Here is a 26,956-nt window from a genome sequence, read left to right on the forward strand (position 1 = left end):
ACTTAAGTAGTAGGCCTTGGAGTAGTCCTACTCCAGCAGTAAGCTGGCTGCAGTTGTCTGCCTGTGAGCTACAGCTCAGCCATGTGGTTCAAGCACTTGTGGCTGGGCTTGCTGGGGAAGGGAAGCGCCTGGGGCAGCTGGGTATCTCCACAGCCCCTCTCTCCTTTCACCTTATTTTTCTACCTGATTTTCTACCTGCTGCGTTAGATGCTGCCACAGCAAGAGCTGGGAGCTGTGGGAGGCAAGTGCAGCGCTGTTACACCACTCCCCTTTTCTCCAAAACGGCCCTGGCTCCTTGTGCATCCTCCTCTAGCGCTCTGAGCCCTGCGCTGTCTCATCCAGCTCCGTCCGAGCTCGTGCAGGCAGCAGCCCGTCGCTGGCTGTCCCTTTTCGGTGTGCCCCGAAGCAGACCGTTGCCAAGGGCGGCTGGGCTGCGACCTGAGCGTGCTTAAACAGCAGCGGGGGAGAAACGCGGCCCCGGGCAGGGCTGGGGGCAGACGGGGACCTCGCGGCGGGCCCCCCGTGCTGGGCGAGCGCCGCGTGTGGGGACGCACGGGCCGGGGGGGGGCGCTAACGGCACAAGATGGCGGCTGCCCGAGGCCGCCTTCCCGCGCGGGGAGGGCGCGTGCGCGGGCCCGGCCCCGAGCCGGGGGTGGGCGGCGGGGCTCTGCGGGACGCGTCACTGCGCGGCGCCGGCCATGGCCGACATGGAGGAGCTCTTCGGCAGCGACGCCGACTCGGAGGCCGAGCAGAAAGGTGCGCGGCGCCGGCCCCGCCCGGCCCTGCCGCTGCCGCTCGCCCCCCCCGGGCCGGCGAGGCCGTCGGTTCCCGGCTCGGGGAAGCCCGGCTCCGGGAGCGGCCCCGCTTGTCCGCCGGCAGGGCGGGGAGCGGGGCGGCGGTGTCGGGACGCTGCCCGGCGGGCGCTGCTCTGCCGTTAGGCCGGGCGCTGGAGGGGTTCGTCCCCCTCTGCGCGGGGCGGGCGCGCCTTGTGCTGCCCGGCTGGAAGCGCGGCCCGCCGGGGCGGAGAGAGGCTGCAGGGGAGGGAGCTGGGTCTGCGGGAACGGCGGCGGTCTGAGGCGTGAAAGGTTTCATAAACTGTGCCGCTACGTGGTTAAAATTCTCGCTGTTTCCAGTTTTGTGTAATTACTGATTCCTTTTAAACTTCGGGATCTTGTTCGGCAGCTGGTGGTGAGACCTTAACGTGGCGCCTGTCAGGTTTCGTTACGCCTTTCATTTCAGGTCACCTTCTATTTTGTTGTCGTAGGTAACTTACGTGCTTCTTTCTTATAGATCTCTGTTGTTGCTGTTTCTTTTTTTTTTTATTATTATTATTATTATTTTTTTAAATCGATACTCATCTTGTGAGGCTCCCTGTAGGGATGTTTTATTTAGTGTTTAAAAGGGCGATGTCTGTTTTGCAGATTCCGACTCTGGATCCGAATCTGATTCCGATCAGGAGAATGCTGGCTCTGGTAGTAACGCTTCTGGAAGCGACAGTGACCAGGACGATGATAGGGAGGCAATAAAACCTAGTAATAAAGAACTGTTTGGAGATGACAGTGAGGATGAGGGAGCATCCCATCATACAGGCAGCGACAACCACTCTGACAGATCGTACAATCGCTCTGAAGCCTCAGGACATTCTGAGCATGAAGATAATGATCAGTCAGACGTGGATCAGCACAGTGCTTCAGAAGCTGCTCACGACGATGAGGAGGATGATCGAGGGCACGGGTCAGATGAAGGCAGTCATCATTCAGAGGGAGATGGTTCTGAAAAGGCACATTCAGAGGATGAGAAGTGGGGCAAGGAGGACAAGAGTGATCAGTCAGACGATGAGGAGAGGCAGCAGAACTCTGATGATGAGGAGAGGCAGCAGAACTCTGACGATGAGGAGAAAGTGCAGAACTCTGATGAAGATGAAAGGCCGCAGATGTCTGATGATGAGGAGAGAGCCCAGAACTCTGACGAGGAGAAGATGCATAACTCCGATGAGGAGGAGAGGCCGCAGGCCTCAGATGAGGAGAAGATGCAGAACTCTGATGATGATGAAAGGGCCCAGCATTCTGACGAGGAGAAGGTGCAGAACTCTGATGATGATGAAAGGGCCCAGCACTCTGATGAGGAGGAACAAGAGCGGAAATCTGGTAGGACCAAATACAGGGGTAATGATTTGCTTCTTATAGGCCTGTTTTGATCTTTATTGTTTACTTCATATTGGCTTGACAAGATTCCAACTTAAATGTAAAGTCATTAATCACATAGCTTTTAATTACAGTCATCTTTATAACGCTTTTTTAAAGCCCATTTAAATTCCTTTCCATCTGAATCAAATTTAATAATACAAAGGAATTATGAAGTATGTGCAACAAAATTCTTGATTTACTGTGAGTCATTATGCTCCTTGGTAGAGTCTGCAAGAGGTAGCGATAGCGAGGATGAAGTTCTGCGAATGAAGAGAAAGAAACCAATTGCGTCAGATTCAGAGGCGGACAGTGATACAGAAGGACAGAAAGGTAAATGGTGGGGTTGTTTTGTGGGCTTCGGTTCATTTGTCTTTTAATTCTCATCTTAAGCACACCATTCATCTGCTGTGGGACTTGATACAGAATCACAGAATCACAGAATTTTCTAGGTTGGAAGAGACCTCAAGGTCATCGAGTCCAACCTCTGACCTAACGCTAACAGTCCCCACTAAACCATATCCCTAAGCTCTACATTTGATACAATTGATAGCGTTTTCTATATGGAGTAACTGTAGTGCCATGGAAATGACAAAATGGCACAGCAAGAACACTGCAGGGGGAAAACACACGCTGTATGTCTGCTGATTATTCCTACTTAGCTCTGCCAATCTCTCAGTTTCCTCTGTGAAAGATGGAGCTTTTCTTTCGTGAGTGCTGGTTCATGAGCTGTTGCCAGAAGACACCAAGACATGGTGTATGTTATCAGAAGAGCCTGAGAAAGCCTATACTGTTTTTTTTATGACATTTAGTTAGCTGAGAAAAAGGCGTTGATTCTAATGAGAAATAAAATTTCCAAAATGTGCAGCAAAGTTGTTTTTTATGTATATTTAAATTGTTCTTTGTATTTAAATTGTATGAACTTGAGGACAAACTTAGACTCTTGATTCTTCTGTCATAATTTTTCAGCTAGATTCTTACATTTGATAGGGTCTTTCCAGGAAAACATACCTTGAATCTTCAGCTTAAAAACACAAGGGGAAGCATTTTCTTGCAAGATAGGAAAATAATCCGTGTTTTGTGAACATTAGCGTTTTTTTAATCTTTGTAGGTGATTTTAAGTGGTAATAAGAATGAAGGATGTGATCCTTTTTTCTGCACTTGTATATAGGTGTGTGTGTTTCCATATATATGTATTTAAAATAGTAATTTTTCTCCTCAAGAACATGCAGATGTCATGGACCTGTTTGGAGGTGCAGATGACATTTCCTCAGGCAGTGATGGAGAAGACAAACCACCAACTCCAGGACAGCCCATTGTGAGTAGGCGTGTGACGTTTGAAAGAAATAAGCTGCCATTCCACTTTGAAGTCTGGAATGTTGATTGAGTTTGGTAATGTTTTAGTGAAAAACATTAGGCTTTTTTTTAATTATTATTATTTTTTAAATCTGAGAAAAGCTATCCCACAGATTCTTCCATCCGTAGCTGAAAACTGCGTGGCAGCTCTTTTGCTGTTTCCGTTGTCTTTGGTTTCTTGAGTTTGTGCTGATATTTGAAATTTTTTAAGCATCATATGAAAATGCTGAATTGGATTGCTTTCACGGAAATGGTGGAAGTGTTTTTATCAGAAGCTTTCTGATCTCTCTCTGCATATTGATGGCTTTTCTTCAGGCAAAATATAAATGCTTATTACAGCACCAGGAGACAGACTGACATTTTTCACTTTTGCTTATTGTGCTTTTTTGTCCTTAGGATGAGAATGGGCTGAGTCAAGAACAGCAGGAAGAAGAGCCTATTCCAGAGACAAGAATAGAGGTTGAAATACCAAAAGTAAACACAGACTTGGGTAATGATTTGTATTTTGTGAAGCTGCCCAACTTCCTTAGTGTGGAGCCCAGGTAATTCTGTATTAAATACATGATAAGTTTTTTTTTTTTTTTTTTAAGTGTTGCACTATGTTGTTTTTGTTTTAGCAATAAGATTAAATCTATTGGTCATATTTAAAATGGTTAACATTAAGGTGCATACTTTTAGTGATGGTAAGTCAATAGTAATACTTGCCTGGTTGTGAGCTAATCAAGAACTGAGAAACTATGTTAGAAGCTTGGAGTTCAGCCTGATTGAATAAAATTTGTCTTTAAAATCATACAAGTATACGTATGTATGATTTAACTGAAAGTAACGAAGTCTGAGTCTCTCAGAGACATGAAAGCCAAACACACTGAATCTTTATGCACTTTTGAGTGATAAAAAAAATTCTGAATTTTAGAATAAGCTTCTTTTTTTCCTGCATGTGCTAAATGTGGTATTTAAGTATTAAAAGGGACAGTGGTTACTTATTTTACTTTTTACCTATCCCAAGCAAAAGAATTTTTCTGGAATTCAGAGGAAGAAACAAAACAGATTAATAGAGTTGCTTGTGATGTTAAATGTGGCCCTAAAGCCCACCATCAGCACCTCTAGTAAACTGCTGTTAATTTCATCTCTTCAGGTGTTCTGTTAGGAACTGTATTGGATTATTTAATTATTCTTCTTGCCTGGCAGCATGGTATTGTTTCTGTCATACCTGAGTTAAATCATTCTCCCTAGCTTTCGTGCTATAGACTGTATAAGGAGAGAACTATTAAGAATTCAGTTAGTGGCTGTAATCAGTGATAGATGTCCTGAAGATCACTGGGGTCAGACAGGACTGAAAGTAGAATTTTACAGTAGCAGAGCCTGATTATTGTTTCTTTCCATTGCAAGCGATCCTGAAACTATTAAGCTATTGAATGGGCTTATATTTTCCCCAGCTGTCAGGTTCTTGGTGTTTTGTGTTTTTGTTTTGTTTAGGTTTGGTTTTCTTTTTGAAGAAAAAGAACAGTCTCTTTATTTCTGTTTGGTTGATTCTCAGATTCAAATTTAAAAAGATTGTGCTCTGAGAAAATCTATAGCTCACCACATTTATAAAAGATTTTCATTTTGATTTTCCCTGTATAAAATTATGTGTATTTATTTGTAAATTTAACCCTGACTTCATCATGTTGATACCGAGGAAACCTTTTTGAGGCAGACTTGCTTGCTTTAGCTAGAGCCATTTAGAGGGTCTGTTAAAGTGGCTGTAATTGATGGTAGTGAAGACACTTGGGTAGGACTCCTGTGGTGTAGAATCAATGCAGTAAATCACATTAGTGTGGAAATGGCTGTCTCACAGCTGCAGTGCCTACTGTTGTGTGCAGTGTATAGTTTAAACCTTTCAAGCACCTGTTATTTTGCACAAGAACAATCTGGCTTATTTTTTAGAAGAGTAAAGACTATTGTATAATTTATTACAGACCCTTTGATCCCCAGTATTATGAGGATGAATTTGAAGATGAGGAGATGCTTGATGAAGAAGGTAGAACTAGGTTAAAACTCAAGGTATAATATTAATATTAATTTTACTTTCCTCTATTATGCTCAAATAGCCACATTTCTTCAAAGTCTATTTCTGGTATTTTAGAATGGTGTTTTGACTTATGGTTCAGGTTATGAAGGCGTGGACCAGTTCACTGCTGAGGAAGGTTGCTGAGTTCTCGTAATGCTAAAACAAACAAACAAACCCTTCAGATCTGCATTTCATCTGTAAAAGCCATCCCTTTCACCTTTGTTTCTTTGCATCATACAGTAAATTGAGTAATCCTTCTAACTGTAATTCTCGATCTTTATAGAGAGTATTTTACCAGAATATTCCTTACTATTAGTTAAACTATGAATTAAAACGGAGTTTATGTTCTGACAGGTAGAAAACACAATACGGTGGCGGATGCGTCGAGATGAGGAAGGGAATGAGATTAGAGAAAGTAATGCCCGGATAGTCAAGTGGTCGGATGGAAGGTTGGTTTGGACTTCTTGCTGTTGAAGGAATACAGTTGTTTTTACAGTGAAATGCCGTGGCGTGCAAAATTGAAAGGTCAACAAACTTCACTGTCAGTTCTGCATAGCAGAAATTATTTTAGTCTCGGTGCTTTGAAAATTTTATGCTTTGCTTCATTTGGATTGAAATACAATTATTGGCTGTATACAAAAAGGAAATGTGAAGGCTTTCTCTTTTTATAAACGAGGCAAAAAATAGACTGCAGTGACTTTATCAAGTAACTGATAATATGAATCTCTTTTAAGCATGTCTCTCCACTTGGGAAATGAGGTCTTTGACGTGTACAAGGCACCACTGCAGGGAGATCACAACCATTTGTTTATCAGACAAGGGACAGGTCTACAAGGACAGGCTGTCTTCAAGACAAAGTTAACCTTCAGGTAAACACAATATTCCATATCAAATGATGTTAGTATTTTTGCAAATAAATGTTGTGACTAGTACATAAAGATTAAAGGTACAAATTAGTAAACCTCCAGAGCTTAGCTGTTTTATAAGAATGTGCTCTTTTATGCATATTTGGGAAAGATTTTTCCTCAGGTAGGTTTCCCAGTCTGAAAGGCTAATATGCTGTTCACCGCAGTATCTAGACTACATGTTTGTTTTTTTTTTATAAATTTTAATTTTATTTTTAAGTGCAAGTCCTCATGTGAATCAGAATATTAATATTCTCTGAAATTAACCTTTCTTGTGATGCATGATGGCCATCAGGATGGTGACTGTGCCTTGGGATATTGCAGTGAAATGTGAGGATGATTATTTAGGGTGGTGGTGGACTGCAGCCAGTTTGCTGAGAGGAATTGATGTCTCCAGTAGCTATTATAGTGCACAAGATTTAAAATAATAGTAATAATGCTTTTACTTTTGTGCAGATGAATCTTTGAAACCTTAAGTCTTCCTGCCCTGCAACTGTCATTTGAAAATTGATAAATTCTTTTTAGAAGTATTTAACCCATAAAAATTCTCCAACAGGCCACACTCTACAGACAGCGCCACTCACAGGAAGATGACTTTGTCTCTGGCAGATAGATGTTCAAAGACCCAGAAAATTCGTATTTTGCCAATGGCAGGTCGTGATCCAGAGTCTCAGCGGACAGAAATGATTAAGGTATTCTCACATAGAACTTGTTTATCTGATGATTTAATCTTAAAAAAAAGAATAATCACAACTGTAATCTAGCTGAACACTTCTGAACATTTAATGTATTTTTGAAAAACAGAGTCCGCTGAGTTGTAGGTAAGAGTAGTTTTATAGGTAAGAGTAGTGAACCATGGGTGCAGTTTGTGCATGCAGTCTTTTTTGTTTGAAATTGCATTACCTTACATTTACAAAAAATCAGTTTTAGGTACAGTCTTTCCACTCCTGTGAAATGATTTCAAAAGCTACAGCAGAATACAAGATACTCTGAGTATTTTATTATTTTTTTTCCCCTCAATCTTCATATTTTGTTTCTTTCTTTGGACAGAAAGAAGAGGAGAGATTAAGAGCTTCCATTCGTAGAGAATCTCAGCAGCGAAGAATGCGGGAGAAGCAGCACCAGCGTGGTCTGAGTGCAAATTATTTAGAACCTGATCGCTATGAAGAAGAGGATGAGGGAGATGATGCTATTAGTCTAGCTGCTATCAAAAACAGATATAAAGGTGGCATCAGAGGTAATAAACCTTACCAGTAGACAAGTAGGATTTATGTAATTCAGACGGATTGATTTCATAAGAGAGTCCTGGTAAGGCTGTGTTTTACTGCTTAATTTGATACATAAGGAAACGTAAATTCAGTTTGTGTAAGTTTATTTCCTTTATGGGGTTAGATTCCATGAGCCTTTTGTGAGACTAAGAGAAGCATTTTTTATAATGTCTTTTTCCTGACCAATTTCAGATAAATACCTTTTTCTTTTTTTTTTTTTTCCTGTAGAGGAACGCGCTAGAATCTATTCTTCTGACAGCGATGAGGGCTCAGATGAAGATAAAACACAAAGACTACTCAAGGCAAAGAAACTGACTAGTGATGAGGTAAGAAAATGATTTTGTTCTGAAAAAGGTACTCATTTTGAGTCGGGAACATTTCCTGCGCTTAATCCATTTTTTAAAGCTGAGACTTCTGTAGTTTCATTTATGCTCTGATGAATGTAGTATTTGACTTGGCATGCTGTCAACAGTAATTAATCATGCCAATTTCTTATTTGCTATGTCAGTTCATAGACCTGAGTGATATCTGAAGGAAGTCACTATTACTATTGCTGATTAAAAGATGGTTCAGTCTTGTTTCCTAAGCTACAAGGTCCTCTCCTGTTTATTGTGAAAACAAAGGAAGAGTTTTCATATAACATTTCTACTCCTTTTTAAATAGAAGATTTAAAAAACAACAACAACAACAAAAACCCTAAGGTGCAGTTAATCCGATGCTAAACAGATGTTATCCATCACTTGAAAATCATCCAAAGCATTACACCACTATCAAGTTAACTGTTAGCTAGAGTAGTAGTGCTGTTTCCTCTTTTAAATTTTCAGGTTTTTTTTTGGTTTGTAACTTATCAGTGCTAGGTATAAGCAAACAAATCTTTGTGTATATCCCATCTTGAGTTTTTGTTCCAGCAACGTTGCTTCTTCAGATACCACGCTGGTGTTTAACAGTGCATTTTAAGATTGACAGTTACCATTTTTCAGATTAGAAACTTACCTATTTTCATTCAACATTAGAAGTGGAACCAGGAAGGTTGTGGAATATTTTTCAATTCTTTATTGAAAGTTTTATATCACTATTTCCCTTAAGAGATTATTTTAATTGTAACTGTTAAAATCATCGTAGTTATTGTCCCAGATTTCTTTTAAGTGCTTTCCTATTGTTATGTCCAGTATGCTACTCTAACAGCTGCTGAAATGGCTCAAATCTTACTGTTGAATTTTAAAGGCTTCCAAAATAAAGCATCTTAAAAGAACAATTTGGCAGTATAGCTTGCAGTATGTCCTTTTAGAGAATGCATGTCGGACGTCTTTAATCACAGCTGCTGAATCTCTGAAGTTTTGTTTAAATGAGCAATTTATGACATAGTTTTCACTATGACACATTAATATGAGAAATTTTGAGTTTTGAGGAGTAAGATTTCTGTCATTTCCATTTCTGTATTGTGCTTCCTGTAAATTTCTTGCCAGGTATTTTCCAGCCTGTTGAGATGTTTGCTACATTCTGAACGTATGTTCTTGCTGCTGTGATGCTATTCCTCCTATATTGTTTGCTGAGTATTTGCACTAATATGCAAGTGTTTTATGAAGCAGGAGTGAAAATGAGTTTTTCTTTGAAATTCATAGATCCTGGCTTGTTATTAGTTATTGAGGAAAATCTAGTATTTTGGAAAAATATGACTAATCTTTCAGAAAGCCATAGTCAGGCCTGTAGACAAAACTGTAATTTTGAGAGCTCTGCTAGTGTCTGTTAGTAGAAATTATTTATTTAATTATTTTATTGACAAGACACTACTAGCTGTTAGTTTATAATGTAGCAATCAACGTTAGGATTTTGCAATTCTAGTCTCTGAAAAGAAAGGATCTAGTCAACTGGACTTCTCTGCTGCTTGAGAATGGTAGCCTCCATTTTACAGTTACATGATGTAAAGGCAATATTCCGATTAGGGCCACAGAGGGGTGCTACAACTTCAGGAGAATAAATCTGGATAGCCTAACTACTTATTTTCAGTCAGCAGGTAGGAAGTATATATATTTTTTTAATATGTATCCACATATGTGAAACAATGAACTCCTCCTACACGGACTTGCTTTTATGTGCTGTCAGTCAACAACACAGCCCAAATCTCCCTCCTAATAACAATTTGTTACCACTACTGAAAACATCAACCTTTTATTAATGCACATTATCATCACATGGCAAGTGGCTTTATTGTTGCTGTAATTAATGGAGATAGCCTGCTAAAGAAGAAGGTGAATCATTTAACAATAACCTAGCAAGATTATCACAGAATCACAGAATTTCTAGGTTGGAAGAGACCTCAAGATCATCGAGTCCAACCTCTGACCTAACACTAACAGTCCCCGCTAAACCATATCACTAAAGAGAATAAATGTTCTGAGGAAGTAGCTATGATTGAGATTTCCCACCCATACTAATTTCTGTTTCCCATGCTTAAAATTCTTCCATAATTCAGATTCTCGCCATACTAATTTACTGTAAATATAGAAGAAAATGCTTTGAATAAAAAGTAATTCATTAAAATTCCAAAAGGCTGTGTTGTCTTTTGCTGCTTCTTAAAATCCAATTAATGTGTGTTGCTCTTAAAAATAAATTAAAAAAATAATGGAAAAAGAGATGAGGTTACTTAGAACTGAGGGTATTTCTAAAACACTTCTTTTTAAGCAATAATCAAGTTACTGCTTATTCTTTGTTTCCAAACTGATGAGTTTTTCATTTGCAACTAATTGCTTGTAGTGTGAGCAAATGTCTTCATAGTGTTCTGAATCAAATTGCTGTTTAGAAGGATTTACATCAGTGCAGGTTAAATCATGTGTTTAAATTAACAATCACCCCACTGACTTCATATTTAGGTGCTAGAAATTGGTCATCCAGCCTGTAAAAGTCGTTATGGTATTGCTTTCAAACAGGTAATTAACTGGAAGTACAGTATGACAAAAAAAAAATAATGTTGAATTCAAAATGTAGATGAGGTAAAGGGAAGCAATTCAGAAATGTGTTGTAGGCCAGTTAGTTAATCAGAATCCGATGTTTTGTTGTGGTTTTCTCTGTCCTTGTATTAAAACAAACAGTTCTTGTATTAAAACAAAAAGCTTTAATCCAGTTTCAGTATTTGTTCTACAGCTCTGCATTGTGAACCACTCGCTTATTTCTGATATTAGGGTTGATTTTTCAACGAAGACAAGACTTGTATCTGTATCGTGAAGTTAAATGTTTTCCTTCAAGTTTTTAGGTAGAAAAATATGAGATCAACAAGTATCCCACCATGCCTCCTTAAGCGTTTTACATACAGGAAAACACTAGATTTTAGTTCACTCCATGCGTTAGTGTCTATATTTTAGCATTTGAATTAAATGTTATGAGTTATTTTTAAATATAAAAAAACAATCAAGCTATCTGTAAATTGATGTTACCTCAATTGATCGAGTAATATCTAGCTCCTCATGAATTCTGGTGAGTAACTGAAGTCTAAATGATTTAAGTTCCTGTGACCATCTCTTCAAAGCCTCCTACACTTATATTTCTCAGACTGTAAGCTGTGGTGTTGATTCTTAGTACTAGTGGTTTCTCATCAGTTTTTTTCCTTGATGCTAGAGTGTGGTTTGTTTGTTTAAAAACAACAACAAACAAAACAGAAACTCTTGCTGATTTACTTTTTTGTTGTTGTTACAGTAGCATGAAGTGGGAAGACTAGAACTAATAATTCTGCTTTTCTTCTAGGAAAGAATTGTTGTCTGCTTTTCTTCTGAGTATTTTAGCCTGAAATATCATTTGTGTTTTTTTTTTCTGTCCTTTCTCACCTTCAGGAAGGTGAACCTTCTGGAAAGAGAAAAGCAGAGGATGATGACAAAGCAAGTAAGAAGCATAAGAAATATGTGATCAGCGATGAAGAAGAAGATGATGATGATTAATAATGAGGAAGCACTAACGTTGCTTTATATATATATATATTTATATATATTGTACAGTTCTCTTACAGCAAAGATGTAAGTAGCCATAATGGGATTATTTTGATAATGGAAAATTCCAATGAAGTCTCTGTTTCTGGTGTGAATAAAGTGTGTTTTTTTTGTTCTTGTTTTTTTTTTTTTCCCTCTAATTTTTAAAGTCTTGTCTTACTGCAGCAGCTGCTGCACCAGAGATCATCACAGTGCTATTTTTTTTTATCATGTACGGTACATTTCAGTTTTGAAAACTTCAGTAATTGGTTGGGTGATAGAATAAATCAGTAATTTTACTGAGTTTATTAGAAGAAATCATAATCTTCACACAGAATGCTTAAATTACAAGTGTTTCCAATGAGGATATGGAGAAAAAACTTATCATTTGTACAGAAGAGTTGGAAGAACGTGAGTGGTACAGTACAATACTGTTTTTTTCCTAGGCATTCCTTATTTACTGTGGACCGTGGACAGTACATTACTATGCTGGCATATTTGGGGATTTTTTGACTGAAACTATTTCTTATCATGTCTGAGTAAACTGTGAAGTTTCTGTAGTTAGAGTAGTAAACTGCTCACCTAAGACATTTCTGTTTCCATGAATTGAAGCCCAGAATGAAAATCCACGTCTTGCCTGAGCATTAAAAATAATACTAATCATATGCTAGTGATGTAAATGTCAGAGTTAAACAAACCGTGCAAATTTCTGCAAGTACATAAAAGTCTCTTTTAAAAAGTGCAGTGAGTCGCACTGTGAATGTACATCCTAGTAATACCGTTTCATAGTCTCATATAATCCTTATGGTGCTATTGCCCATTGTTCCTGGTCAGTTTTATAAATAGATTGGTTTAGCTGCAACGTTAGTGGAGGAGAATGTTATGGACAGAATCATTGCTGCTTCTATGCTATTTTTAAACACCTTATTTGATTGTGCAAATGCCAGTTGTAAAGCAGGGAAAGGCTACAAGGAATATCTGATCTTTACCACACTTTCTTTTTAAGATTAAACTTCCCATGTGTAGTTTCCCTTGTTGGTGAGATAGCATTCAGATGTTATCGTTGCTGGTTTTTTTAACTGATTTTTCACACAGTGTTACAGAGTGTGTGACTTCAAAGAGGTAGCAGAAAGCACAGCTTAATGCTGTGCTCTTTTAATGATAGCGTTGACTGATGCTATGAAAAGTTTATTATATGGATTTGTGTTACGTAACATAACATAAAGTAGCTAATAATTATGTAAGAATAATTGTTACACATCTCTCTCCTCCCCAGCTAAATTCTGCTTTTCTGTAAAATGATAGAAGGGTTCAAGTGCCTCATAGTGAGCATTTTGCTGTCTGACATTCCCTGATTCTTCGAGATACAGCATTTAACCTGGACATCTTGCTTTTTCTGTGTTTAATTAGGCTAACAGTTTACTGAAGTACTCTACCTCCATTTTTCCTGCCTGGAAAGTGTGGGAAGCATTCTAGCTGCAGTAGCACAGAGCTCTGCGTGTGTTAACATATTCTGCTGAGCAGCTGACTGCAGTGTAGACACTTGCAAATATGAAAACGAAGTGAAAAATTTCTACTTAGAAGTCTGAGTGCCTAAGAATTTAAATTATTATTTTTTTTTTAATAACTGTTACCAAGAGTTCCTGTGTCTCTTCAGTGTGCAGATAAAACCTTTCTCCATCTGCTGGAATTTTGACCCTGTAATCCTCTTAGGTTAAGACCTCTGCTGGGAGTCTGGTTCCTTACATGAGGTTACCTGCTTTTCATTTGTAACCTTCTCAGGAAGAAGCCAGCTGTAGAGAAAGGGAATTGTTTCTTATGCTGTATGGATACAACATGCTGTACTTTCATGTAAAAGCCTCCCAGATACCTCTTAAATTACAATGCAAAACATACACCACCATTTCACTGATGATGTGTTTGCTTAAATGTCAGTTTAATTAAAACGTTGGCTATTTGTACTACACTCCTAAGAGTGAAAATGTTTTAATCACTCTCATAGGTTTGATGCTAACTAAGCCTTTACTTAGCAAGTGGTTCACTTCAGCTTCCAGAAATGAGGCTTTTTGTGGATTACAAAGATTAAAAGAAGTACTTTTTTTTATACTGTCTTCTTTTGTACATTACTCTTTTAAGTCTTATTAAAACATGGAATTTTAGAAAATATTATTTCAGCTTAAATGGGTTTAGCAATCACCTTGTAATTAAAGTCATTTGAATGAACTTTGTCTTATCTACAGTATTTGTTAGTTGTTAGTCTAATGCACAGTTTTGTTTAACTCAAGGGCAATTTTGCTCTCTTTTTCTAGCCTCCAAGTATGTGAAAACTGCTTGGAATTGATTCTTCTTAACCAAATTAAAAATACTAATCCGAAACTAAAATATATAAGGAGAAGGAAAGAGAAAGTAGGTTGAGTTTAGTTTACTTTTGTACTACCTGATCAGAATACCTTATCCAGAAAGGGCATGACTTGGACAACTTCCAAAAATAGATTTCTTTGAAGAGCTGGCATGAAGCCGAGTACTAGATTTTCTGGCTAGTGGTAGGACGTATGATAAATTCTCCTGAAACTGTCTTTAAAAGCTGTTCTTGGCTATATAGTTTTGCTGTTTCAGTTATATCCTTCAGCTGTATACTTCCCAGTTGTTGAACTGGAGTTTTCTTACTAGTGCTGGGTAGCATTTTGCACTAGGCATTTTCCTCCATCCTAGCCGTGCAGCTTGATGGTTTTCATGCTGGAGCACATCTGATGGATCAAGGGGCTGCAACCGACAGGAGCAGCTGCCCATGCAGTCCTCTCTTCCTAGAAGCAGGCTTGGAAATGTCAACTTGCTTAAATCTCAGGAAACTTACTTTCTGCTGAGTTTGATATTTGTACCATATAAGCCAACAGAACTGCTTTATTGGCCAAGTGAGCATCAAACCAGTGAGTTGGTGTGGTCATGACTTAGGGGATGTGGGCAAAGGATGTTTTCTTTGGCAGAGGTGTAAGCATTTGCTTGGGTGTCTTTGAAAACCTACCTGACCCTGTAGAGGTAAATGAATAGTTTGTTCTGTTTTGTTTTTACTGGTGTAGCTGCCTGAACTGGCACCATGAAGAGTCGGTTGTGACTTGAGGTGGTGCAGGGGGAAGCAGCTAGAGCAGGACACTCTGTATGTGGCAGCAAGTTTTAACTCAGATCTGACGTGAAGCTGCAGCCACAGGAAGGTGTTAAACACGAGATAGTGACTTTCCAATGAAGTAATGGGTATTTATTCTTCAGCCAGTAGGCACAAGAGTCCTTGGTGTCAGCCCGTTCTAGTAAACTGCTCGTTTTTCTAATGGCTTTAAACTGCTAATCAAGCTGAGTGTTGCTGAACTTACAGAGATTGTTATGTGGGAAAGATTGACGAGATTTTGTTTCTGATAAATGTTCTTTTAACATTTGCTATAAGAAGTATTACTCATTACACTCATGAAATTTAGCTAGGCTATCCTAATGCTTAGACACTTGCCTGTGGCTTGACTTGGAAGTGCTTCTAGGCGAGCAATGTGACTAATACCCAGTGTTGCCTAGCGATGCCCTTTGATTTGAGCTGGGGTGTTTTTTTTTCTACTTGTCTGGACATGAAAGACTTAGAGAAAAGCTGCAAACTAGTATTGATTACTAGCTTGTATCTTTAATTGCTTTAAAACTCTTGGGCATTCTGACGTATTATATAAGCTAAGTAGCTGAAAAAATGATGTAAAATTAAGTAAATCCATGCCGAAATGATTCTCTGACAGAATCTGACACAAATACTTTCACAAGACTTGGTTTCTTGATTATTTTGTTTATATTTACGAGTATTTTTCTGGTTTAAAACCTTTAATGGAATGATACTTGAAAAAAAATATTATTAAAGTCGAAGTGTAACTTTAGATGTGTTTTTGTTTCTTGCTTTGTTTTCTATTAAGTCATGAAATGAAAGGTTGTAGAGCCTGTTTCCCAGCAAAAGTAGCTTCATGTCTTTGGATTATGTTGAAATTTTCTGGGAAGCAATAGCATTCATGCATTTATCAGTGATAATCATGAATCATATATATACTGTATTCTTTATGTATTGTAAATTAAAGGTAAATAAAATCTTACGAAACAGTGAAAGTATTAACTAACACACCCTCTTTTTTATATCCCATGACTGAATCAAATTATATCTGATTTTATATAGTTTTATGCTTTTCCTGGTCTTCTCATGATACCTCACTTCATAACATAACTGTGAAAAAGGCATGCTAATCCTAGCCTGATGAATTTGCAATTTGCAGATTGTTTTTAGTTAGTTTGTTTTGTTTTCTTCTTCATCTGCCAGTGTAAAGACGTATGGTAAACATTCTGTATAGGATGTGTTCTTACATTAGGATTCATTGTTGATCTCTGCGATAAATCCATTTTCAGGAAATTTTACAAGGGTCACTATGTAAAGGAAATAAATGTATTTTTTTTGTCAACAGCTGCAATCTCTATCCCTTCCATTCAGGTGTTTGGTACACTTGCATTTAGTGTTTTTGTTGGGGAAGTTGTTGTGCTTGGTTGGCTGAGGGTTGTATTTTGAGATCTAGAATCCTACTATAGCTGTTGGTCCCATGTTGGTGCTGATCGGATTTAATGCCAGTAGTTTTGAGTTCTGTTTACTAGTGTGGAATGAGATAACTGTTCAAACCGTGTGAGCTTGCCACCTCACAGTCCTGTTTTTCAGCTTAAAATAAACTGCTACTCAGCTTATGCTATATTTGTGAAGGGAGGAGTATATCCCACAGAAGATCAGGAAGGATCAAGCCAGTGTCATGGCTAAAGCATGTTTTCTTGATGGTTTTTTTTTTTTTTTTTCTTTTTTTTTTTTTTCTTCCTTGTTTCTTCCTCACAGGAATAACTAAAAAAATCTCAAGTGCCAAAATCACAGTTGTGTAATTTAAAACTAACCCTGGGGAGCTTGTGAGTTTCCATGTTCATACCTCATTCGTATTGGTAGGGAGTTTCTGCTTTCTTGCAGTCAAGTTTATTTATGTTGGTTTAAGGGAAACCGTGACACTGAAAGGTATCTTTCTTTCTTTAAAGATATATCTTTCACAGTTTTCTTAGATGATGCATCATTTTATGCATTTTACGTGTTACACTAACACAACGTGTTATCCTTTTTTCCATACCCTCCTTTCTATGCTACGTGTGTCAAATTGGCTTGAATTTTGAATTTTGCATTGACTCTCTCGATATCTTTTTTTTTTTTTTTCTGGTGTTTGGGAAGAAAATGTGTATTTTTCCCCTCGGTGAAAAATGCAAAATACCTACAATTATTTTAAAAAGTATTGATGATAATTTACAGCTTCACAACTGATGATGAAACAAGGCTTAAATAGCAAGGACAGAAATAGTGGAGTGTTAGCTTACTGACTAAAAATGTTTGTCTGTTTTTCTTCCCTGGAGTTCTGTGAATTGTCTTGGGATGTATCTGATGTTCATTTTTTCTTCTTGGAGCTGAAAGCAGTGCTTTATTGAACCTTCCTTATGACTTATGAGCAAGGTAGAGTCTTTCAGAAATGTTTGGGGTTATGGTGAAGGATAGCCAACCCAGGCTGAAGTATGGCGGAGCTTCCAGAATATGGTCAGCTTCCAGAATAAACACACGGGATCCCTAACCCAATGAACTTCAACCACTCAGTCTAGCATATGAAAGCTGTCTTAAGGAACAAAATATGTCTATTCATCTAATGAGGGTGGTATAAAGCATACTATAGACCCTGGTGAGTATTTGTGGATGGTTTATAAAAGATTGAAGAAATGTGATGTCTAGTGAAAACGGTAACGGAAGCCTTGACCTGTCACTGTGACTAGATATTGCTATTAAAAACAAGAGATTTATTTGTTTCAGATAAGAGGGATGATCAGATTCCCTGGGAAAATAAAGTTTTAAGTAGGATGTGCAGGTAGAGCACATTTGTGAAGAAAAAGATAGACAAATGTATTCAATAGAAAATACACGCTTGTTGTTGGCTCTTCTCTAAAGTTATCAAGACGAATTGGTCCTCATTTCAACACTGAACGAACTACGCAGTTCCAGGACATGCCTGGTAACTGTCGGTATTAATTTCAGCTCTGTAGTGAAACTTTTCCAAGGATTTATGGAACGAGGCAGCAACCTGCAATACAGATGCCATATCAGCAGATTTTGAATGGTGTCCATCCAGAGTGACGAATGCAGCTTTATAAAAAGTAGCATTTTCTGGCTCTCGGTCAGTTTCTACTTTCCACTTTATTTAACCTTTAGCTTAGGAAGAGAAGTCCAGCTGAGCAAAGTGCCCTTAAGACACTGCTATAGTTAAAATACTCCAATGTAGGATTGTATCTTCAGCTAAATACAAGAGTACTTTCTTCTCTTACAGTCATGCTTAGTCATGGGTAGCAAGATAAATACACAGAATAGATGTTTATCTTGACAGCCAGCTGACTTGGTCTGGGCGCTCTTGTTCTGTAGACGTGCTGAGTAGGATGTTGCTGTAAATACAGAATTTTTTGATGGATATTAAAGTACCGATGCTTGCGTTTAAATATACATTATTGCAATTAGATGAACAAATTACTGGGTAGGGGAAAGTTCAAGGGTAGCAGGAGTTGCCCTATATTGGCTGAATGAGATTGAGAGTTTTCTGCAGCTCTGTCAGCCTTTGTTCTTATCACAGAAGTAACATCTGTGCATCTGTTTAGGTTACTTACGGTGCTTCTCTGGTCGATCATTAGGTACATGTGTAGTGTAACCATTTAGATGTTTCCCCAGGATCTCTGCTGTTAGTGATTTTCTGCTTTTGGAACAGTGTTGCGGGAGACTCTTTCACGTCTGTCAGAAGGGTTCCTTCTTGCCCTTCAGGTGACGTTGGTGGTTAGATGCTGCAAGCAGTCAGCTCAGTCCACAGAGGGGTATTTTTCTGGTGATCTAAGTGGACAGCCTTTTCTTTTGGAAGCCCTTTGTTCACTGTTGCCTTGAGCAGAGGCTGTTCTTGTGTGAGCTGAATGGTGCTGCTATTTTCAAGGTAGTGGCAGAGTGCAGACAATTTAGAGCAAGGACTTAGTAATTTCAGATGTAAGCTGTTTGTTAAGGACCTCATCAGCAGGGAGTTCTGGGAAGTTCTTCAGAACTGCTAACTGCCCTCATTGCCTGTTCAGTTAGGCATACAGCTGCTTGCCAAGTTGTCAGACATTTAGATCACTGCGCCATTCACTATGAATTAATTGTAGATAATGCCAGTGTGGACTTTGTATGCTTAAATAATTTATGTTTGATAATATCTTTAGCCATTTTGTTCCTTCTGATCTTGTTCAGAAGAGTGGGCTGCTGGATGATGTTGCAGGGGTTTTCATTGTTAAGAAGGATGCCGCGTTCCCTTTGCTGATGTTACGTACGGCTAACCAACCTTCCTGTATTTGTGTGAGAGGTAGATAGGGAGGGAATGGTGTTTTATGAGCACAGTTCCCAGGTTTTAAGTGTGACATTCAGAACTTCATGTAATTCTAATCCCTCTGGACATAGCAAAAAAAAAAAAAAAATCTTTATATCTTCAGATGAAAATGCTTTCTGAACATAATCACAAAGTGACCACACTTAAATTGAGAACATTTCACTAATCTGTGGATGTGTTACCCACCTACAAATCCTGTTTGATCTCCTGGAACTCAATAGGATTAACTGGCTCTCATACTTTTCCAAACACTGGATCTGGAGTAGCTGCTGGCATATAGCAGGCACCACCACATATGTGTGTGTCTGGTTTAGGATCTAGCCGTAGCATGACACTACTAGATGCTGGGGAAAACTCAATCTGTGAGTGCGGCACTGCCAGTTCAAAGACTTGAGCTGTTTTGTAATTTGACACTAATGGACTTCAGGCCCACCATTTTTCTTAGTTATTTACTACTTTTGTTCACGTTTCTTTAAATTTTAGGACAGCTTTCCCTTCAGTTACTGAAGTTTTTGAGTAAGCAGGATGCTTTGAGCTTCTTCAGATCATTTAAAGATACATCATGCATGTGACCGTGAAATTTGTTAAAGGTACTTCTGGATTTACTTCAAGTGAATTATATAAATGTGTGATGCGTTGTGATTGTAATATGGTTGTTAGAAATACTTTCACTTTATAATTCACAAAGCAGTGGTTTTAAACCTGACTTCTGTCTCTGAATTCTTTGCAAGTGGTCCACAAAACATAACTAAGAAGAGCTGGCCTGTTGTGAATAGCCTTATGTCAGATACGTAGAAGACGTAGCACTACTATTAAGAATTGAGTCTGCGAATTGGAAAAGGTTGAGAACCTGCTGCCTTTGGCACAAGGGGCATTTCATATTTCTGTATGTAGTACTGTATATGAAAGTAGTGTGCATCTGAAATACACTAGACTGCCTTGAAAGAACAGTTCCCAGATAAGTGGAAGGAAACTTTAACAACAAATAGTTTTGAGGCATGTTTCATAAACTTTTGAGCCTATCTTTATTTCCCCCTCCTTTTTTTTTTTTTTTTCCTTTTGCATTCTTTTCACAATGTCCTGTTAAACCTCTTCAGGCTTTCCTGTGGCAAACGTGTTTTTGTTGTTAGCTAACGTCATTCAGGGTCTGCTGGCAGGTTGGCTAGTATTGCCAGGAACCCAGAAATGGGAGTTCAAAATTTTCAACACAGTTAAGAAACCAAGGTGTTGCATTTCTATTGGAGATCTTAGGGGTAGTTTAAGACACATGCATTGCAAGCTATGGGGTTGAACTTCGGAAATACCGAAATCTGAAATATTGACACAGCCAGTTTCAAAGAGGGAAAGAGTCACGATCCATTCCTGCCTGTCTGGGATTCCTGAATCTGGGAAGCAGACAGACATTTTTTAAAACGTGTGATTGTAAAATTTTGAAAGAATATATAGCTTTCAAACATTATTAGAGATTTTAGGTAAATGGGTTATTTGACAGCCTTTAATCTTGAAGGTGTCTGGCTTTTAGATGTTTGCATAAGGTTGCATAAGTGTTTCAAAAACTTGAAAAGCTTAAGGTTTCGAGGAGATCTGAAAAACCTTGAAGCTAAGCAGTGTTTAGCTGAATTCTGGATGTATGTACATTAGCTTTGGATATTTCTTCTGATACCTTCTCAGTATTGGATACCATAATGTCTTGGCAGTAGGTACTTCTAGTCCACATGTCCACCCTGTGGTGTGGACCTGGGTACTTTGAAAATTAGTTCCTGGCTGTATGGGAATAGATGGAAGAAAATGTTTTGTTTTGGAAGCTGAGAAATTAGCTGAACTCTTTGCAGGTGTTTAATCTAGCAGAGGGTCTTTATCGGATGAAGCTGCGGCTGTTTGAAATTGCAGTGCTTCTGACCGCTCTGCCCTTCTTTGGAAGCTGCCTCCCGTGGGGCAGAGCCGTAGCAGAACCATGCAAAGGCAAACGGACGGGGGTGTGTGTGTGGGAGTGCAGGTTCAAGTCACCCGTAGCATCTATTCTGTCTTGGTCTTGCACACGGGGGTTTGATGCAGCTGAGTTTGAGAGACACAGAATGTTATTTCTTACTCTTTGGAAAATGTGGTAATTAGTGGAAAGTGGGCTCGCAAATTAAAAAAAACAAGTGTGCCCTGTCTTTCTAAACACACGCTAATTACTCAGAAGTACACAAGTTGGCTGCCAGAAGAATGTTTTTCAGGACGTGATTCCAGATGGCTCTTCCAAAACCATATAAATATAACTATTTTGTAACTGGTAACAGAGACGACTGTAAAATAAACTGAAAATCTGAAACTTGTGTAATAAAATGTTTAGAACACACACCAGTGCAATTTAGGCTGAAAAATACTTGGTTTCAACAAAGAAAGTATGCTTCTCGTGTGTCTGCACACACGGATTCCGTACCTTTGCACCCCACCGATTCAGCCAAGCTGTGCTTCTCCACGTGCACAACAACCTGGGATGCAGAGCGGGGTAACCCGCAGGGAGCCCTCTGCTTGTGCTCTGGGGCTCCCTCATGCAGGGCTGCTGTTGCCATCAGTCCAGCTCAGTGTGGTCTGTTTCTGATCTTGCAAGGCAGGACTCTACGTCTCTATACATAAAATGTTTGGACATTACATAAGTTACAGTCCCTTAGGTGTTTTTCAGACGATGCAATTTTTTTTCTGCTCCAAGAAGGTTCCTGTGACTGACTGGAGTCTGTTGATAGCACTGGGGCTTGGCCTGTGGGTGAAACCTCGCTGAGAGTCAGGATGTGAGATCTGTGATGTGACACGGGAGGACCAGCTGGAGGTCCTGTTGGTAGCCAGAACTGGGCAGTACAGAATTCTGTGCTTTGGTTCTTGGGCATTAAAACACGGCGACTTCAGGTTCATAGAAAAATAGGCTTGGTTGTGAACCCTGGAGAGGTTCTCTAGTCCACTGCCATCCTCTGAGGCAGGATTATCTCCATGTGAACTCTGCTGACAGGATTTAATCTGTAATTTCCCAGAGATGATTGTGCTGACTTCAGTTTTCTAAAGGTTTTCTGAATCTCAGCTCACCTTTTGCTACAGTTGCAGTTACTGGGTTTTCTGCTCTTAGCAGACAAGGCCAAGCTGCAGTTCTTAAAGGTACTTTCTGAGAGTTTTTCTAAATGTGGTGGTATCTGTCGCATTCAGCTGTGGACCACTGAGGCCTTGCCAGCTCCTATTTGCTTGGGCTTCTGGATTATCACTACTCCTGGAGAAACAAACAAACAAAAAAACCTGTCCTAAAGCCTTACAACTTTATGGTCTGTTGTCTGTCTGTATGTGGAGAGTCCATTTTGCAAAGATGGAGTAATGGCTGTACATTTAACAAAGTCACTTGAAGGTGGCAGGGGAAATACCTTTGCACTCTGGTGTGACTCCTGATAATATACTGGCACAGTTTTCATGTGAAAAGCTTAGGTAGCTGCTTTGCACCAGTTACAACTAGTCCTTGTTGTCATGCATCATTTTCAGGGTTTCAGAAAGGAGCAGGGCAGATTAGGAGAGGGTAGCACACAAGATTCTCGCCTTGGACAGCTTTATGATTCTTGTGACCGGTTTCCATAGCAGGAAAATACGCAGCTTTGGTTAAACCTGTTACATGTGACTTTGTTGTTGTGCTTTAAAATGGTTCCTGTATTTCACAGCTGTGTTGTGCAGAGAAAAATCTGCCGTTGCCAGGTACCAAGTGGGTGTTGCACTGGTTTGCCCAGATAGGAACTGCTCCTGGAGCCAAACGGCAGCTCTCCTGCCTTGTCGTGTGTGCTGGCACCATTGCCGGCTGCCCGATGAGCTGATTCACCATGCCAAAGCAGGCTGCACTGCTGTCAGCCCTGCTGGCATCTCAGCATGATTGAGGGCATAAAATGAGATTGCTGCCTGGGTGCAGCTGGTAGTTGGGAGTTTGTGTATCATTAGTCCTGAATCTAAAGGGAATTTGTGTTTGGAGCTGAAGATCCCAGCATGCGCTGGGATTCCTTTTGTCCAAAACCACATGCCTTTGGGAAAACTAATTGAGCAGTGATTTTTCTGCCAGATCTAACAGTGATCCTACAGATGTTTTTCCATGGAGAGTGGTGCAAGTGGGGGCTTGTGGGCCATAGGTACTCATCCACTAGCAAAAGAAGCCTGATCATCACAGTGTTGATTAAATTATCACCTCTTGTCAGCAATTCCTGTCGGCAGTTTTTCTTTCTATTTCTGAACATCCACCAAGCCTTTAAAACAAGAACAGTGGTTCATGGTTGCCATTTGGAGTAAGGTGGCGACAAAGAAGGAAGGAAGTTTTTGTAGAAGTGGGTGATGTCTCTGGGGAATATTTGTAGTAAAAACCTGAAAATATTCCCCCAGCAAATCTCAGGAACTGCTTTCTGAAGTGGAGGAATAGGCCACATGAATTCCTTTTCTGTGCTGATTTGGACAACCTGTTGTGTTACATCTTCTCTTTGAATGGCCTCAGGAGGTTGCCGTGCACCTCTGTAGGCCTTCCTCCTGCCAGGCGGCATCCTGGCTTGTATCAGAAACAGTGTGACCAGCAGGGCTAGGGAAGTGATCGTCCCCCTGTACTCAGCTCTGGTGAGGCCGCACCTCGAGTACTGTGTTCAGTTTTGGGCCCCTTGCTACAAGAAGGACATCGAGGTGCTTGAGCGGGTGCAGAGAAGGGCGACGAAGCTGGTGAGGGGCCTGGAGAACAAGTCCTACGAGGAGCGGCTGAGGGAGCTGGGCTTGTTCAGCCTGGAGAAGAGGAGGCTCAGGGGCGACCTTATTGCTCTCTATGGGTACCTCAAGGGAGGCTGTAGCGAGGTGGGGGTTGGTCTGTTCTCCCATGTGCCTGGTGACAGGACGAGGGGGAATGGGCTTAAGTTGAGCCAGGGGAGTTTTAGGTTAGATGTTAGGAAGAACTTCCTTACTGAAAGGGTTGTGAGGCATTGGAACAGGCTGCCCAGGGAAGTGGTGGAGTCCCCATCCCTGGAAGTCTTCAAAAGACGTTTAGATGTAGAGCTTAGGGATATGGTTTAGTGGGGACTGCTAGCGTTAGGTCAGAGGTTGGACTCGATGATCTTGAGGTCTCTTCCAACCTAGAAATTCTGTGATTCTGTGATTCTGTATGTTCTTTGCTGCTGCATTTCCCTACTTGGCTTTGTCTCTTCTGACTTCTCTAAGGAAGTCAATACTGTTGTCTCCTTATTTCTGCTTGCCATAACTTCTGAATATAAGTATGTGTTCATCAATGGTTTAAATCTTTTTTTTTTTTCTTCCTGTCACGCTTGTTTCTGCTTTCAAGAACAGCTAAAAGCATTGTTTCCCTCTAACCTTCCACTTAGCTCTCCATTGTAGGCCACTAAGGCTCTGAATCTCTCTGTCTGTGACTGTGCTTTTAACTGATAATAGCTAATCACAGCCTTTTTGCAAAACAGCCTACAATATATTTTCTTTCCCTTGCTCTTCTGCTGGCCTGCTCTGTTCCCTTTCATTTTGATTTATAGCTCTGCACATGGGTATGTTAATGGAAAAACCTTGAAGGGACAGATCGTGTATGCACAGACAGCCACTTCAGAAAGGATATGCATGTAGCTGCTTGGATTTCTATGTATGTACTGCATTATGGCTTAGAGGAGCAAGCGGGGTGTGCATTTAATTTAGTAAATATCTCCTAACCTGTCACAGTGCTGCTTGTTTTCTCTAGAGCATATGCTCTGATGGGAGCTGTTGATTCAGCAAAAATAACGATAGCCAGTGGAGCTGATCAAATGCTCCAGAAATAGTTTATCCCACAAATTATTCAGTGACTGTTGCAGATTCTTATCACGTAATTGTTTGACCACTTGGTGGTTTGTGTGCTCCCATGCTGGAGCTTGCAGCGGGGGGCTTTGTGTCCTGCTTTGCTCACAGCAGGTGGGCTGGTGCAGGGTACAAAGGTTCCTAAGCACCCCCAGGGTGCTATGGGTGGAGTGGTGAGGCAGGTAAGAGTCTGGAGGCCCTGTTAAAGGCTTGAAGTTCTCAGAACAATTCCAAGTTGGAACCTTTCAGTTAGTGAAGCCACAGAGACCTGTTGAGAGCCGCTAATGATTCACATTAAAGATGTTACTCCTGATTTTTTGCCCACGGGTTGGGCAGTACCGCAGTTGTGCCAGCAGAAGGGATCGTGTGGGCATGCACTGAGAGGTGAGTTCGGTGAACCTGTCTGGTTTTGCCTGGAGCTGAACTTGCACAGTCTGTGGCTGCAGGAGTGGCGACCTCCAGCAGAAGCCTGCAGGTCCCGTGGGGGTGTGGGGAGCGGGAGTCTGGCTGTGCTGTGGTGTGTGCTTGCACAGAGCTTTGCCAGCAACATGGCAGTTTAAGAAGTTCATGTACACCCCAGTAATTCATTCCTGCCTCCCTGCCACCACAGCAGTAAAAGTCAGGAAATTTAGGTTCAAAAGAGTGTGATTTAGGACTTTTTAGGTTTTTGTTTTTTTTTTAAGTGTGAGTATTCTTAAGCCTACTCTGGGTGAGGAGAGGAGAAACCCCTCTCATGTTTTCTGTAGGAGGACTGTTTGCTGTCTGAAGTGACACAAATATTACCTCAACCAAAACAAACCTATTTTGGTGAAACACACACTGGATTTTAGAAGTGTTCCCAGTTACATAGGCTGTTGGCAGCTTGATGCATTTTATACCCTTTGCAGGGTCTCCATCTGAAAGAACTGGGTTCACAATGAGGTCAGCACTGGAGCTGCTCTAGGCCTCCTGTAACCCCATTACCATGATCAAATGCTGTACTTAGTGGTGCTGTGGAAAAGCCAGCTGTCTGGAGAACCTGCAGCTTGGACAGACCTTTCCCCCTCCAGGGAGTGATCCATAAGGAGCTGTGCTGTGAGGACATGGATGTTTTGTGTACTGCTGCAGGTCCTTCTCATACAGAGTATCAGGCTTGTGGGGTTTGCTTTTTTTTTTTTCTTCTTCCCCAGGGACTGATACTTTATTCATAGAATGCTTCTGGTTAATTATGAGTATAAATCTTACGTGATACTGATACAGGAATTATTTGTCAAATGCTGGGGGCACTGTGTAAAACTGCGCACTTAAGAGACCTTTTCTTCCACCTGTGGTTGTCATTGTCACCTGCCTGATTTGAAATGATCTCTTGGGAGCAGCGCTTTTCCTTTCCTGATGCTGAAGTTTGCTTGCTGGGGATACACAACATCGCAATACCTCCTGATGCTGGTGGGTGGTATGGGCATTGATCTGGGAAGAGGTAGGCAATAACAGGGATGGGCACGTGGCAAGTGGCAGGGAACACCCAAGACACAGGGAAATCAGTTGAATGGCTAATTAAATACTTGGTTTATGCCTCGTCTAGTAGTTGTCTGCTCAGCAGTGCTTCTACCACATGAATGTTTATCATGAAAATCCCCATTTCCCTTTTAGAAGTGAAGGAAGATCAGGCCTGCAGGTCTGTCCAGGATAATGACTTGCTGGTGCATGGTCAATTTGCATTGCAGATGTGGTTTCCTCACAAGCTGTGGGCAGACTGTGATCTCCGCACCTGTTCCTGGCTGTTGTGCACTGCCCTGCCCCTCAGGTGCCTCTAAGCAGGACAGCTCTCCCCAGCTGCATCTTCATTCCCTAGCCAGGCCTCCCTAGTAGGGATGGGGAGTGGTCCCCTTGTACCAACAGAGAAGGGCTGTGGTAAATAGAGTGAAGTTGTGGTCCTAGTGGTGCCCCAGAATGGTATCCTTGGCAAGCAGAGCTTT

The 26,956-nt window shown here is 40.5% G+C and overlaps 1 protein-coding gene across 2 annotated transcripts; it reads left to right on the top strand.

Annotated features, from left to right (window-relative positions):
* The first annotated feature begins 675 nt into the window (after window positions 1–675).
* LEO1 (LEO1 homolog, Paf1/RNA polymerase II complex component) lies at window positions 676–16,159 on the top strand. 2 transcript variants are annotated; one of them, XM_082768842.1, is made up of 12 exons: window positions 676–756; window positions 1,422–2,147; window positions 2,412–2,516; window positions 3,407–3,501; window positions 3,936–4,081; window positions 5,498–5,582; window positions 5,944–6,038; window positions 6,324–6,458; window positions 7,051–7,186; window positions 7,545–7,731; window positions 7,991–8,088; window positions 11,591–16,159. In XM_082768842.1, the coding sequence occupies exons 1-12, from the start codon at window positions 699–701 to the stop codon at window positions 11,657–11,659; spliced, it is 1,935 nt and encodes a 644-aa protein (XP_082624968.1). In that variant the 5' UTR covers window positions 676–698; the 3' UTR covers window positions 11,660–16,159. The 2 variants fall into 2 exon arrangements, with proteins under 2 accessions (XP_082624968.1, XP_082624967.1); XM_082768841.1 differs by having other exon boundaries at window positions 11,587–16,157.
* The last annotated feature ends 10,797 nt before the right edge of the window (window positions 16,160–26,956 follow it).

This window comes from Aythya marila, assembly GCF_965140915.1.
Source record: "Aythya marila genome assembly, chromosome: 11".
Classification (NCBI taxonomy): Eukaryota; Metazoa; Chordata; class Aves; order Anseriformes; family Anatidae; genus Aythya; species Aythya marila.